This window comes from Schistocerca cancellata, chromosome 3 (genome assembly GCF_023864275.1).
Source record: "Schistocerca cancellata isolate TAMUIC-IGC-003103 chromosome 3, iqSchCanc2.1, whole genome shotgun sequence".
Classification (NCBI taxonomy): domain Eukaryota; kingdom Metazoa; phylum Arthropoda; class Insecta; order Orthoptera; family Acrididae; genus Schistocerca; species Schistocerca cancellata.
Window position 1 is genome coordinate 900,000,686 of NC_064628.1, and position 14,682 is coordinate 900,015,367.

At 41.5% G+C, this 14,682-nt stretch overlaps 1 protein-coding gene across 1 annotated transcript in view; it reads left to right on the forward strand.

Moving 5' to 3' along the window:
* The window catches only part of LOC126176639 (transmembrane protease serine 11D-like), an 80,640-nt gene that overhangs the window by 39,648 nt on the left and 26,310 nt on the right, over nt 1–14,682 (forward strand). The window contains exon 4 of the mRNA XM_049923797.1: nt 488–898. Within this exon, the coding sequence (XP_049779754.1) occupies nt 488–898 (411 nt within the window). The remainder of the gene's footprint in view (nt 1–487; nt 899–14,682) is intronic.

Here is a 14,682-nt window from a genome sequence, read left to right on the forward strand (position 1 = left end):
TATTTACAAATTAAAAGTTCTTATACAGTAATTGAGTATATGCATTAAAATTTTTACTTAATTAAAAAGTTCTGTATTATAATATATGAAGATATAATAAATATTTAAGACTAAAAAACAAATGTAATTAGAGATTAAAAGATAATTCATTGTCTGTTATTATGTAAGAAACCAAATGTGGGCTGTTAATTTGTCTATGTCTTGAATGATGAAATCCACATGGTGTAAATTGTTTCATGGATTGAGAAAGAAATCAAATCAAATTTATAATGAAGATACACAATGTAAAATGTTTCTTCCACATCATACAATTTTCAAAAGTAACAGTGTTCATGTGTGCAAGACTTACACAGTTTGCATGTCAGTAGTAGAAGCAAGCATGCACATTTCCAGCACAGACATACAATGTTGGTGGAATTTGCCGTAGTGTTGGCTTTGAGCCATACAGCTAACTGTAAACTTTCATTTATCTTTTCATGCTTTACAGGTGCCATCCAATATTAATGCTGCAGTGAGAGGACATCAGGACAGCGGATTCAGATTCATCATTCCAGTCAAGATAAACATCAATGAGCAACATGGAGGGATTTTTCAACAGAATATTTTCAATATTGCCATACAGCTTTGGAAACCAGATGGTACAGATGAAAAAACAACAGGGTTGCAATCCAAACAAACAGACTCCCAAAGCACGGGAAACACTAATTTGGATTTAATTGCAGAAAATGGGCCTAACAAAACTGCAATCAGCACGAACATTACAGAACTTGCTGATAAACATAGCCTGGGGAAGCTTGGTACAATTTCTGACAGCACAAGTGAGCACCCAGTTAAGAAACTTGACTCAACAGATGCATCAATTAGACAGTCTGATGTTCAAACCCCAAAAGAAGAGCTGGTAGAGTTTCTCATTGCCACATAAAGAAAATTTAAAATATTATAAGCTCTATATTTATACATTACTTTTAATGTCATGTAAATTTGTTGTCAACAAATACATCTGACAATCAACATAATTATAAAATACGGTTATAATAGAAGGAAACATTCCACGAAGGAAAAATATATTTAAAAACAAAGATGATGTGACTTACCAAATGAAAGTGCTGGCAGGTCGACAGACACACAAACAAACACAAACATACACACAAAATCCAAGCTTTCGCAACCAACGGTTGCCTCGTCAGGAAAGAGGGAAGGAGAAGGAAAGACAAAAGGATATGGGTTTTAAGGGAGAGGGTAAGGAGTCATTCCAATCCCGGGAGTGGAAAGACTTACCTTAGGGGGAAAAAAGGACAGGTATACACTCGCACACACACACATATCCATCCACACATACACAGACACAAGCAGACATTTGTAAAGGCAAAGAGTTTGGACAGAGATGTCAGTCGGGATGGAAGTACAGAGGCAAAGATGATGTTGAAAGACAGGTGAGGTATGAGCGGCGGCAGATTGAAATTAGAAATTAGCGGAGATTGAGGCCTGGCGGATAGCGAGAAGAGAGGATATGCTGAAGGGCAAGTTCCCATCTCCAGAGTTCTGACAGGTTGGTGTTAGTGGGAAGTATCCAGATAACCCGGACGGTGTAACACTGTGCCAAGATGTGCTGGCCGTGCACCAAGGCATGTTTAGCCACAGGGTGATCCTCATTACCAACAAACACTGTCTGCCTGTGTCCATTCATGCGAATGGACAGTTTGTTGCTGGTCATTCCCACATAGAATGCATCACAGTGTAGGCAGGTCAGTTGGTAGATCACGTGGGTGCTTTCACATGTGAAAGCACCCACGTGATCTACCAACTGACCTGCCTACACTGTGATGCATTCTATGTGGGAATGACCAGCAACAAACTGTCCATTCGCATGAATGGACACAGGCAGACAGTGTTTGTTGGTAATGAGGATCACCCTGTGGCTAAACATGCCTTGGTGCACGGCCAGCACATCTTGGCACAGTGTTACACCGTCCGGGTTATCTGGATACTTCCCACTAACACCAACCTGTCAGAACTCCGGAGATGGGAACTTGCCCTTCAGCATATCCTCTCTTCTCGCTATCCGCCAGGCCTCAATCTCCGCTAATTTCTAATTTCAATCTGCCGCCGCTCATACCTCACCTGTCTTTCAACATCATCTTTGCCTCTGTACTTCCATCCCGACTGACATCTCTGTCCAAACTCTTTGCCTTTACAAATGTCTGCTTGTGTCTGTGTATGTGCGGTTGGATATGTGTGTGTGTGTGTGTGTGTGCGAGGGTATACCTGTCCTTTTTTCCCCCTAAGGTAAGTCTTTCCGCTCCCGGGATTGGAATGACTCCTTACCCTCTCCCTTAAAACCCACATCCTTTCGTCTTTCCCTCTCCTTCCCTCTTTCCTGACGAAGCAACTGTTTGTTGTGAAAGCTTGAATTTTGTGTGTATGTTTGTGTTTGTTTGTGTGTCTATCGACCTGCCAGCGCTTTTGTTTGATAGGTCTCATCATCTTTCTTTTTATATATATATAAAAATAGAGGGAAACATTCCACGTGGGAAAAATATATCTAAAAACAAAGATGATGTGACTTACCAAACGAAAGTGCTGGCAGGTCGATAGACACACAAACATACACACAAAATTCAAGCTTTCGCAACCAATGGTTGCTTCATCGGGAAAGAGGGAAGGAGAGGGAAAGACGAAAGGATGTGGGTTTTAAGGGAGAGGGTAAGGAGTCATTCCAATCCCGGGAGCGGAAAGACTTACCTTAGGGGGAAAAAAGGACAGGTATACACTCGCGCACACACACACACACACACATATCCATCCGGAGCTTCCATAAATGGCGGTCATTTATGTTTGCTTGTGTGAATGACTGTGTGTGTGTGTGTGTGTGTGTGTGTGTGTGTGTGTGTGTGTGTGTGTCTGTGTGCACTTCCTCTTCTGAAGAAGGCTTTGGCTGAAAGTGCTAATGTGCATTTTTTCCTTTTTGTTGTGCCTATCTACAACTGTTGTGCCTGTCTGCAACTCAACGTGTCATGTTTATGGTGAGTAGCAATCTATGTTTGCCTTATATTGTTTATAGTAGTTTGATATAGTGCATGTATTTATTGGCAACAGATTTAGCTCATCCAATCTTCTCACAGTCTTCTCAACCATTGTTTTTGATTAAGAAAGCAATAGTTTAACATCCATTTTTGTTTAATAAGAGTGTAGTGAAAAATCATTTTTTCCCATTGCACATAATTATGCGTAATTGGTTACAGTACCCAAAACTTTGTTGAAAAATTATGTTATTTTAATTAATTCCAATTTATTACCATTGGTATGCTTTTAGAGCAATGACATTATGTATGAAACAGATTTTCCCCTGTGGAGGAGTTCTTTCATGAGGTATGATTCTATTGATTCAATAATTTTGCAGTTGTTGACAATAAAAAAATGACACAAAAATTAATTTACCATGTTCCAACTTTCTGGTTATGGTACTGAATGAATACATTAAAATCTTCATTTAGGTTCAGAAAAATCAGCTGTGGAATATTGCAGCACACATCACTAGTCTGCTGCTGCACATAACTCTCAAAAATGATGAAAAAAGTGTGACAAAGTTGTGACGAACTATAGAAATTCTGAGCCATCATATACAGCCATGATATATTCCAGCAGGCTTTTACAATTAGAAAATCACTCTGTATGGTTTGAGAATATAATTAACATACCTTAATGTTAACAATATGTACAGTGTACAACTGAAAGGTGGATATCTACATTTCACAGAATGCGTTTTGTTGTTGTTGTTGTGGTCTTCAGTCCTGAGACTGGTTTGATGCAGCTCTCCATGCTACTCTATCCTGTGCAAGATTCTTCATCTCCCAGTACCTACTGCAGCCTACATCCTTCTGAATCTGCTTAGTGTATTCATCTCTTGGTCTTCCTCTACTATTTTTACCCTCTCCCTCCAGTACTAAATTGGTGATCCTTTGATGCCTCAAAACATGTCCTACCAACCAATCCCTTCTTTTTGTCAAGTTGTGCCACAAACTCCTCTTCTCCCCAATTCTATTCAATACCTCCTCATTAGTTATGTGATCTACCCATCTAAAAATGGTTCAAATGGCTCTGAGCACTATGGGACTTAACAGCAGTGGTCATCAGTCCCCTAGAACTTAGAACTACTTAAACCTAACTAACCTAAGGACATCACACACATCCATGCCCGAGGCAGGATTCGAACCTGCGACCGTAGCAGTCGCGCGGTTCCGGACTGCGCGCCTAGAACCGCGAGACCACCGTGGCCGGCCTCTACCCATCTATTCTTCAGCATTCTTCTGTAGCACCACATTTTGAAAGCTTCTATTCTATTCTTGTCCAAAGTATTTATCGTCCACGTTTCACTTCAATACATGGCTACACTCCATACAAATACTCTCAGAAACGACTTCCTGACACTTAAATCTATACTCGATGTTAACAAATTTCTCTTCTTCAGAAACGCTTTCCTTGCCATTGTCAGTCTACATTTTATATACTCTCTACTTTGACCATCATCAGTTATTTTGCTCCCCAAATAGCAAAACTCCTTTACTACTTTAAGTGTCTCATTTCCTAATCTAATTCCCTCAGTATCACCCGACTTAATTTGACTACATTCCATTATTCTCGTTTTGCTTTTGTTGATGATCATCTTTTACCCTCCTTTCAAGACACTGTCCATTCCATTCAACTGCTCTTCCAAGTCCTTTGCTGTCTCTGACAGAATTACAATGTCATCGGCGAACCTCAAAGTTTTTATTTCTTCTCCATGGATTTTAATACCTACTCCGAACTTTTCTTTTTTGTTTCCTTTACTGTTTACTCAATATACAGACTGAATAGCATTGGGGAGAGGCTACAACACTGTCTCACTCCCTTCCCAACCACTGCTTCCCTTTTATGTCCCTCAACTCTTGTAACTGCCATCTGGTTTCTGTACCAATTGTAAATAGACTTTTGCTCCCTGTATTTTACCCCTGCGACCTTCAGAATTTGAAAGAGAGTATTCCAGTCAACATTGACAAAAGCTTTCTCTAAGTCTACAAATGCTAGAAACATAGGTTTGCCTTTCCTTAATCTTTCTTCTAAGATAAGTCATAGGATCAGTATTGCCTCACGTGTTCCAACATTTCTACGGAATCCAAACTAATCTTCCCCGAGGTCGGCTTCAACCAGTTTTTCCATTCGTCTGTAAAGATTTTGCGTTAGTATTTTGCAGCTGTGGCTTATTAAACTGATAGTTCGGTAATTTTCACATCTCTCAACAACTGCTTTCTTTGGGATTGTAATTATTATATTCTTCTTGAAGTCGGAGGGTATTTCGCATGTCTCATACATCTTGCTCACTAGATGATAGAGTTTTGTCAGGACTGGCTCTCCCAAGGCTGTCAGTAGTTCTAATGGAATGTTGTCTACTCCCAGGGCCTTGTTTCGACTCTGTTAAACTCTTCATGCAGTATCATATCTCCCATTTTATCTTCATATACCTCCTCTTCCATTTCCATAATATCGTCCTCAACAAAATCGCCCCTTTATAGACCCTCTATACAGGGTGAGTCACCTAACATTACCGCTGGATATATTTCGTAAACCACATCAAATACTGATGAATCGATTCCACAGACCGAACTTGAGGAGAGGGGCTAGTGTAATTGGTTAGTTCATACCATAAAAAAATGCACGGAAGTGTGTTTTTTAACACAAACCTATGTTTTTTTAAATGGAACCCCGTTAGTTTTGTTAGCACATCTGAACATTTAAACAAATACGTAATCAGTGCCATTTGTTGGATTGTAAAATGTTAATTACATCCGGAGATATTGTAACCTAAAGTTGACACTTGAGTACCACTCCTCCGCTGTTCGGTCGTGTGTATCGGAGAGCACCGAATTACGTAGGGATCCAAAGGGAACGGTGATGAACCTTAGGTACAGAAGAGACTGGAACAGCACATTATGTCCACATGCTAACACCTTTTTATTGGTCTTTTTCACTGACGCACATGTACATTACCATGAGGGGTGAGGTACAAGTACACACGTGGTTTCCGTTTTCAATTACGGAGTGGAATAGAGTGTGTCCCGACATGTCAGGCCAATAGATGTTCAATGTGGTGCCCATCATTTGCTGCACACAATTGCAATCTCTGGTGTAATGAATGTCGTACACGCTGCAGTACATCTGGTGTAATGTTGCCGCAGGCTGCCACAATACGTTGTTTCATATCCTCTGGGGTTGTAGGCACATCACGGCACACATTCTCCTTTAACGTACCCCACAGAAAGAAGTCCACAGGTGCGAGATCAGGAGAAAGGGCTGGCCAATTTATGCGTCCTCCACGTCCTATGAAACGCCCGTCGAACATCCTGTCAAGGATCAGCCTAGTGTTAATTGCGGAATGTGCAGGTGCACCATCATGCTGATACCACATACGTTGATGCGTTTCCAGTGAATCACTTTCGAGCAACATTGGTAGATCATTCTTTAGAAACCCGATGTATGTTGCAGCTGTTTGGGCCCCTGCAATGAAGTGAGGACCAATGAGGTGGTCGCCAATGATTCCGCACCATACATTTACAGTCCACGGTCGCTGTCGCTCTACCTGTCTGAGCCAGCGAGGATTGTCCATGGACCAGTAATGCATGTTCCGTAGATTCACTGCCCCGTGGTTTGTGAAACCTGCTTCATCGGTAAACAGGTAGAACTGCAACGCATTCTCTGTTAATGCCCATTGACAGAATTGCACTCGATGATTAAAGTCATCACCATGTAATTGCTGATGTAGCGACACATGAAACGGGTGAAAGCGGTGATGATGCAGTATGCACATGCCACTACTTTGACTCAGTCCACTGGCTCTCGCAATGTCCCATGTACACATGTGTGGGTTCATGGCAACAGCAGCTAACACACCAACTGCACCCGCTTCTCCTGTGATGGGCCTGTTACGGACCCGTTTGCGTGCTATGACCATACCTGTTACATACAGTTGGTGGTAGATGTTTTGCAATGTGCGGCACGTTGGATGCTCTCTGTCCTGGTACTGTTCTGCATATACCCTGCAGACTTCAGCTGCATTTTGTCGACACTTGCCATATATGAGTATCATCTCCGCCTTTTCAGAGTTCGAATACACTATGGTCACAGTTCCTACAACACTGCACTATCACAGACGTCTGGTAACATGGTGTACTGCAGTTGGTCTGCGTGCAGAGACAAATGCAGAATAACAATAGCAGCAAGTGCTACATGCGGACACTGCGACAGCTAGACCAAACCACAACAGTGCACTACAGCCACACTCGTAAACATGGTCGTCATCATAAACATGTCCCTGCAGATGCTGCTCGCCGACCGTGGCCCGTGTTTGTTACAACACGCAACTGAACGTCGGTGGTTTCAAGTGTCAACTTTAGATTACAATATCTCCGGATGTAATTAACATTTTACAATGCAACAAATGGCACTGATTACGTATTTGTTTATATGTTCAAATGTGCTAACAAAACTAACGTGGTTCCATTAAAAAAAACGTAGGTTTGTGTTAAAAAACATACTTCTGTGCATTTTTGTATGGTTTATATTAAACAATTACACTAGCCCCTCTCCTCACGTTCGGTCTGTGGAATCGGTTCATCAGTATTTGATGTGGTTTATGAAATATATCCAGTGGTAACGTTAGGTGACTCACCCTGTATACACCTTCCACCTTTCTGCTTTCCCTTCTTTGCTTAGAACTGGGTTTCCATCTGAGCTCTTGATATTCATGCAAGTGGTTCTCTTTTCTCCAAAGGTATCTATCTTACCCCTCGTGAGATAAGCCTCTTCATTCTTACATTTGTCCTCTAGCCATCCCTGCTTAGCCATTTTGCACTTACTGTCGATCTCATTTTTGAGACGTTTGTATTCCTTTTTGCCTGCTTCATTTACTGCATTTTTGTATTTTCTCCTTTCATCAATTAAATTCAGTATCTCTTGTGTTACGCAAGGATTTCTACTAGCTCTCATCTTTTCACCTACTTGATGCTCTGCTGCCTTCATTATTTCATTCGTCAAAGCTACCCATTCTTCTTTTACTGTATTTCTTTCCCCATTCCTGTCAATTGTTCCCTTATGCTCTCCCTGAAACTCTGTACAACCTCTGATTCTTTCTGTTTATCCAGGTCCCATCTCCTTAAACTCCCACTTTTTTTGCAGTTTCTTCAGTTTTAATGTACAGTTCATAACCAACAGATTGTGGTCAGAGTCCACATCTGCCCCTGGAAATGTCTTACAATTTAAAACCTGGTTCCTAAATCTCTGTCTTACCATTATATAATCTATCTGAAACCTTCTAGTATTTCCATGGTTCTTCCATGTATACAACCTTCTTTCATGATTCTTGAACCAAGTGTTAGCTATGATTAAATTATGCTCTGTGCAAAATTCTACCAGGCGGCTTCCTCTTTCATTTCTTAGCCCCAATCCATATTCACCTACTACGTTTCCTTCTCTTCCTTTTCCTACTGTTGAATTCCAGTCACCCATGACTATTAAATTTTGGTCTCCCTTCACTACCTGAATAATTTCTTTTATCTCATCATACATTTCATCAATTTCTTCATCATCTGCAGAGCTAGTTGGCACATAAACTTGTACTACTGTAGTAGGTGTGGGCTTCGTGTCTGTCTTGGCCACAATAATGCATTCACTATGCTGTTTGTAGTAGCTTACCCGCACTCCTATTTTTTTATTCATTATTAAACCTACTCCTGCATTATCCCTATTTGATTTTGTATTTATAACCCTGTATTCACCTGACCAAAAGTCTTGTTCCTCCTGCCACCAAACTTCACTAATTCCCACCATATCTAACTTTAACCTATCCATTTACCTTTTTAAATTTTCTAACCTACCTGCCCAATTAAGGGTTCTGACATTCCACTCTCCGATCTGTAGAACGCTAGTTTTCTTTCTCCTGATAACAACGTAATCTTGGGTAGTCCTCGCCCGGAAATCTGAATGCGGGACTATTTTAACTCCAGAATATTTTACCCAAGAGGACGCCATCATCATTTAATCATACAGTAAAGCTGCATGTCTTCAAGAAAAATTACGGCTGAAGTTCCCCTTGCTTTCAGCCGTTCACAGTACCACAACAGCAAGGCCATTTTGGTTAGTGTTAAAGGGCCAGATCAGTCATCCAGACTGTTGCCCCCTGCAACTACTGAAAAGGCTGCTGTCCCTCTTCAGGAACCACACGTTTGTCTGGCCTCTCAACAGATGCCCCTCCATTGTGATTGCACCTATGGTATGGCTATCTGTATCGTTGAGGCACACAAGCCTCCCCACAAACAGCAAGGTCCATGCTTCATGCTTTAGCAGACCAGTTTAAGTGAAGATATTAGACAGCACTGTTACTACTAACATCATATTCTTAAAATTACCAAAAAGGCATATCTGATACAAATGCAGGATTAATATTGTGGAGTCAGAGAATTGTCACAGACTGCTCATTCATGAGGTTAGCTCTGGAGATAAATCTCTAACCCCACACAGGATTATGTACTAAAATAAACTCTAATAGCTTTGTTAGAAGTGTTGGACAAAAACAGCAGCTCTGTAGTATAGCTATATTTTTTTCCTAACAATCATTTGCAAAGTAATATAGACTAACTGCTTTAATTACAATTTGAGTAGATTAGGGCACTTCCATAATTATAGTTTGAGTAGATTAGGGGTTATCATAATTTGCTGTTAGCTTAATTTACATAAGTAGCTAAAATTGGTTACTTCTGTCTCCAAATTTATAAGTTGGCTCATTCCAGAGCCCTGAGGGCTCTGTACTGGATCACAGGATTTATGGAACACAATGTTTGTATGAAGAATGAGTTAATGATTAGAATAAGAAATAAATATTTCTCTTTGTAGTGGAAAGTGTACAAAAACCCAGTGGGGATTACAGCAATGTACCTGGCAAGAAACTCTGTCCTCTGTTGGCAGTAATGCATTGTCTGACCTATCTGAGGATGAATTTCAGAGTGATCCAATGCTTTTTTGCAAAAGTTCTCTCCTTTTCCACTTAACCTCCCGTTCCCTTCCTGCCCTCCATCTAACCTCCTGATTGCACCCTGTTGCCCTACCCTCTCTCCATCTTGTCCTGGTATGCTCCCACAAGCAGCACTTTACTCTCACCCACCCCTATCCTAGCATCCTTCCCCATCCTCACTCCAGCCTCCTTCTTATTCCCACCAACTGGTTACTTCTCCCATCATGCACTGCTGCTCGCAGTCTGGCCTCAGAGAGTGTTTGTGTGTGTGTGTGTGTGTGTGTGTGTGTGTGTGTGTGTGTGTGTGTCTGTTGTCTATTCACAATGACAGGCTTGTTGGCCGAAAGCCCACTTTCTGAAAGTCCGTTTCTTGTTCTTATCTATGACTCATCATCTCCACTTTATAGTGAGTTGCAAATATCCTTTTCATAATATTGTTACTCCTAACAAAGCATTTAAGTAATAGTACTAGATAGTTAGTATAAGATTACCTGCAACTAGTTGGTAAAGTAAAGAAGTATACTGGAGTAGGTTAAATTGTGGAGCATAAAAGGCATTTAAGCATGTAGTTTTAATTGGCTATGAATGTTCAATTCAACATGCACTCAAAAAAAGTGGATCATTGTAGATTTCATTATAAACTGTAAATCTGTTTAATGGTGGCTCTATTTTATGTCACGACAGTGAGTGAAAAATGTCTGATGATGATGGCGATCAATACTTTATTTACCATATGCTTAAGAAAATAAAAACAATGTTCTCTCCGAATGACAGAAGTTATGTTTGTGCTTGCTTTGCAATACTGACAAAAATACATACTGTTGGACATTTACTACAGGAAACATCATGTGCAATGTTTTCAAGGATCTAAACAGACAATCTGAAGTGTAACCAAAAGATTCACAAGCTTATCAATACACTTAGTACAAACTTCTTTGTCTTTAAAAGTTTGCCTCTCATTATAACATGCAAACATAAACACATACGTAACTACAAAAGAAAAGTCTAACATGTTATATGTATTTTCACACTCTTATATCTTGTGGGATTCCTTTTTGGGGAATGAAGTTAAAGCATATAATATTTCTGTTGAAAAAAAAACTGTGCAATAAGGATATTATGTATATACTTTAGGATGATACAACTGTGCATGGATGGCTCCCAGGTAGCAGTGAATTTCAGAGGGTACATATCCCCCACCTTTCCAATTAAAACAGGCTTACAACAGGGAGATGATCTTTCATGTGTCCTCTTCAACCTTGCATTAGAGAAAGTGGTTCAGGAGAGTAATTTACATCTATACAGTGGTCTCCGACTCGAACACAGTGAAGTAAAACTCCTGGCTTATGCAGATGATATAGTGTTGCTGAGTGAAACTGAAGAAGAACTGAAAGACATGTACAGATCTCTCAGGCAGAGTGCCAGAAAAATTGGGCTTTTGATCAACCAAGAGAAAACCGAATATACGGAAATAGGTCGAGTCATAAACCCAAATCCTTACTTTGAAATTGACCAACATTCTATATCCAGAAAAGTTCTCCAGTTTAAATACCTTGGATCACATTTCAACAGTAAAAAAAACATAACAATGGATATAAATGAAAGAATAGCCTCAGGGTCAAGATGTCTGTACTCACTAATCAACCCACTCAAAAGTAAAGCTTTGTCAATCACCACAAAGAAAGAGAAAAACTGAATGTTTTTGAAAGAAAAGTAATGAGAAAAATCTGGGGACCTGTGCTGGAGAATGGAGTATGGAGAATTCAAAAGAACAATGAAATTTATCAGTTAAGGAAGCAACCCACTATCATCCAGACATTAAAAAGTGGGAGACTGCAATGGGCTGGACATGTGGCCACAATGGAAAACAACAGAATCGCCAAGAAAGCATTTGAAGGAACTCTCCAGGCAACAAGACCATTGGGCCGACCTCGTACAAGATGTAAAGATGACATAGAGAAGGACTTCACAGCATTAGGAATTTCCGCAGGGTGGAAAGAGGCTGTGAGAGGTAGAAGGTGGTGGAATCAGATTGTTGATGCAGCACGCGGTCTACAGGGCCTGTGAAGAGAGAGAGATAAAGGAGAGAACTCACCAAACAGTAGAAGCACAGAGTTGTCAACAGGCACACAATAATGAAGAAAACTTCACTAGCTTTCAGAAAAATCCTTTAATGAGCTAGAGTACACAGAAAAATACACACACACACACACACACACACACACACACACACACACACACACACACAAAAACAAGCACACACCCACATACACACTTGTGTTGCTACATTATGTCAGTTAAACACACAATGCTGGGGCTGAAGTTTGGCAGGTGGGTGGAGGCAATGGGTTGTATAGGGTGAGGTGGTTAGAGGAAGAAAAGAGGTTGGCAGTAGGAAAGGGGTTTTGGAAGTGTGACTGTTGGCACAGAGGGAGACAGTAAGTATGTGCGATAGGAATTTGACACAATGGTGTGTGTACGTGGGTTAGTGGACATTGAGGCAGGAAGGTTATGGGAATGAAGGACATGTTGCAAGGATAATTCCCTCTCCATAGTTCAGAAAAAGCTGGTTTTCATGGGGGATGGCTGGGGGGAAGTTGGGAGCCAGATAGCATGGGTTGTCAAGCAGCCACTGAACTCTTGTGGGGTCAGCAGCATGTGCCACTATTAGCTTATCAAGTCTGCTCTTGACCACACTTTGACAGTGGCCATTCACTCTGGTGGACAATGGGTTGGTGGTCATACCTACATAAAATTCTGTGTAGAAATTGCAGTGGAGCTGATAATGAGATGATTGCTTTCACAGTTGGCCACACCTCTGACAGGATAGGATAAGCCCTCAACAGGACTAGAGCAGGAACAGATTGGTGGATGAATCATGTAGGTCTTGCACCTGGGTCTTTCACAAGGATATGACCTCTGTGGCAAGGGGTTGGGAGGCATAGGGATGGAAAATTATCCTGAGCAGGTTCGCTGGGTGGTGGGAAACCACAGTAGGAGACGTGGAAGGATTTGAGTAGTGTGTCCCCACTTTCTGGGCAGATGATAGATAGTCAAAACCCTAGCAAGGGACACTGTTCAGTTGCTCCAGTCTGGGTAATCCTGGGTGATGAGGGTGCTTCTTTGCAGTTGGTTTTTAGAGGCACTGGGGGGATTAGGGGTGTGTGAGAATATGGCATGGTAAATTTGTTCAAATGGCTCTGAGCACTATGGGACTAAACTTCTGAGGTCATCAGTTCCCTAGAACTTAGAACTACTTAAACCTAACTAACCTAAGGACATCACACACATCCATGCCCGACGCAGGATTCGAACCTGTGACTGTAGAGGTAGCGCAGTTCCAGGCTGTAGCCCCTAGAACCGCTTGGCCACCCTGGCCGGCGGTAAATTTGTTTGGGAACTAATTTTGAAAAAACGTGCCTATCTGTGAAGGCCTTTGAGAGCCCTGAGTATACTCGGAAAGGGGATGCTCATCACTGCAAATATGATGTCCATGGGTGGCTAGGCTATATAGCAGTGATTTTTTGGTTTGGAAGGGATGACAGCTGTCAGATTGTGTGTACTGTGTATGGTTAGAAGGCTTGACATGTACAGAGGCATGGATGGATCAAAGAGCTTGAGGACAATGTCCAGAAAGGTGACACATTGGGCTGAGACATATGGGAGAGAAGGTGTTGGAGCTGTGGAGGAATTTGAATAGGGTATCTCGGCTCTGGATCCAGAACTAAAGATATTGTTAATAAACTTGAACAAGACAAGGAGTTCATAGTTTCAGGAGGCTAGGAAGGTGTCCTCTAGATTGCCCATAAACAAATTGAGAGAGAAGGGCACAATAAGGGCATTCATGGTCATGCTGTGGATTTGTTTCTATATCTTCCCCTCAAAGGAGAAGTTGTTCAATGTGAGGATATAATTAGTTAGATGTATAAGGAATGAGGTAGTTGGTGTGGAGTACGAAGAATACTGGCAAGGTTACTTCTCAGTACCATGCCATGTTCATATGGGATGATGGTGTATAGGGAGGTGACATCAACAGTGACAAGTTGGGGTACACCATTGTCATGTGCCCCATGATTACACCTGCTATGGTGCCCGTGTGTCACATTCCTATCCCACATAACTGCTGCCTCTGCCTCCCACACTTCTATCCCACACACCTGCCACCTTCCTCTGAGCCATCAGCCATCCTTTCCCAACCCCTGATCCCACTTCCATCCTCTTTTATAACTCTACCCACCCCACAATCCATCACCCCAGCCTACGTGCTGAACTATAGTCCTGGCATTGTGTGCAAGCCGGCACAATGTAGTGACGCAATGGCAGAGGTGTGCATGTGCGCTTGCGTGTGTGTGTGTGTGTGTGTGTGTGTGTGTGTGTGTCTGTGTGTGTGTGTGCGTGTGCGCTTGTGTGTGTGTGTGTGTGTGTGTGTGTGTGTGTGTGTGAGAGAGAGAGAGAGAGAGAGAGAGAGAGAGAGAGAGAATATCGATCCATGTGTTAAAAAATTTGTCGAATGCTTGCAGAGTTTTCAGTCCTTTTTTGTGTCTGTCTACAGCTCAAAGCTTTCATTGTTTGGTAAGTTCTTTCCTTCACAACTGAATTAGAGACATTCTGCCAGAATACTATGTGGCATCTACTAGGGATGG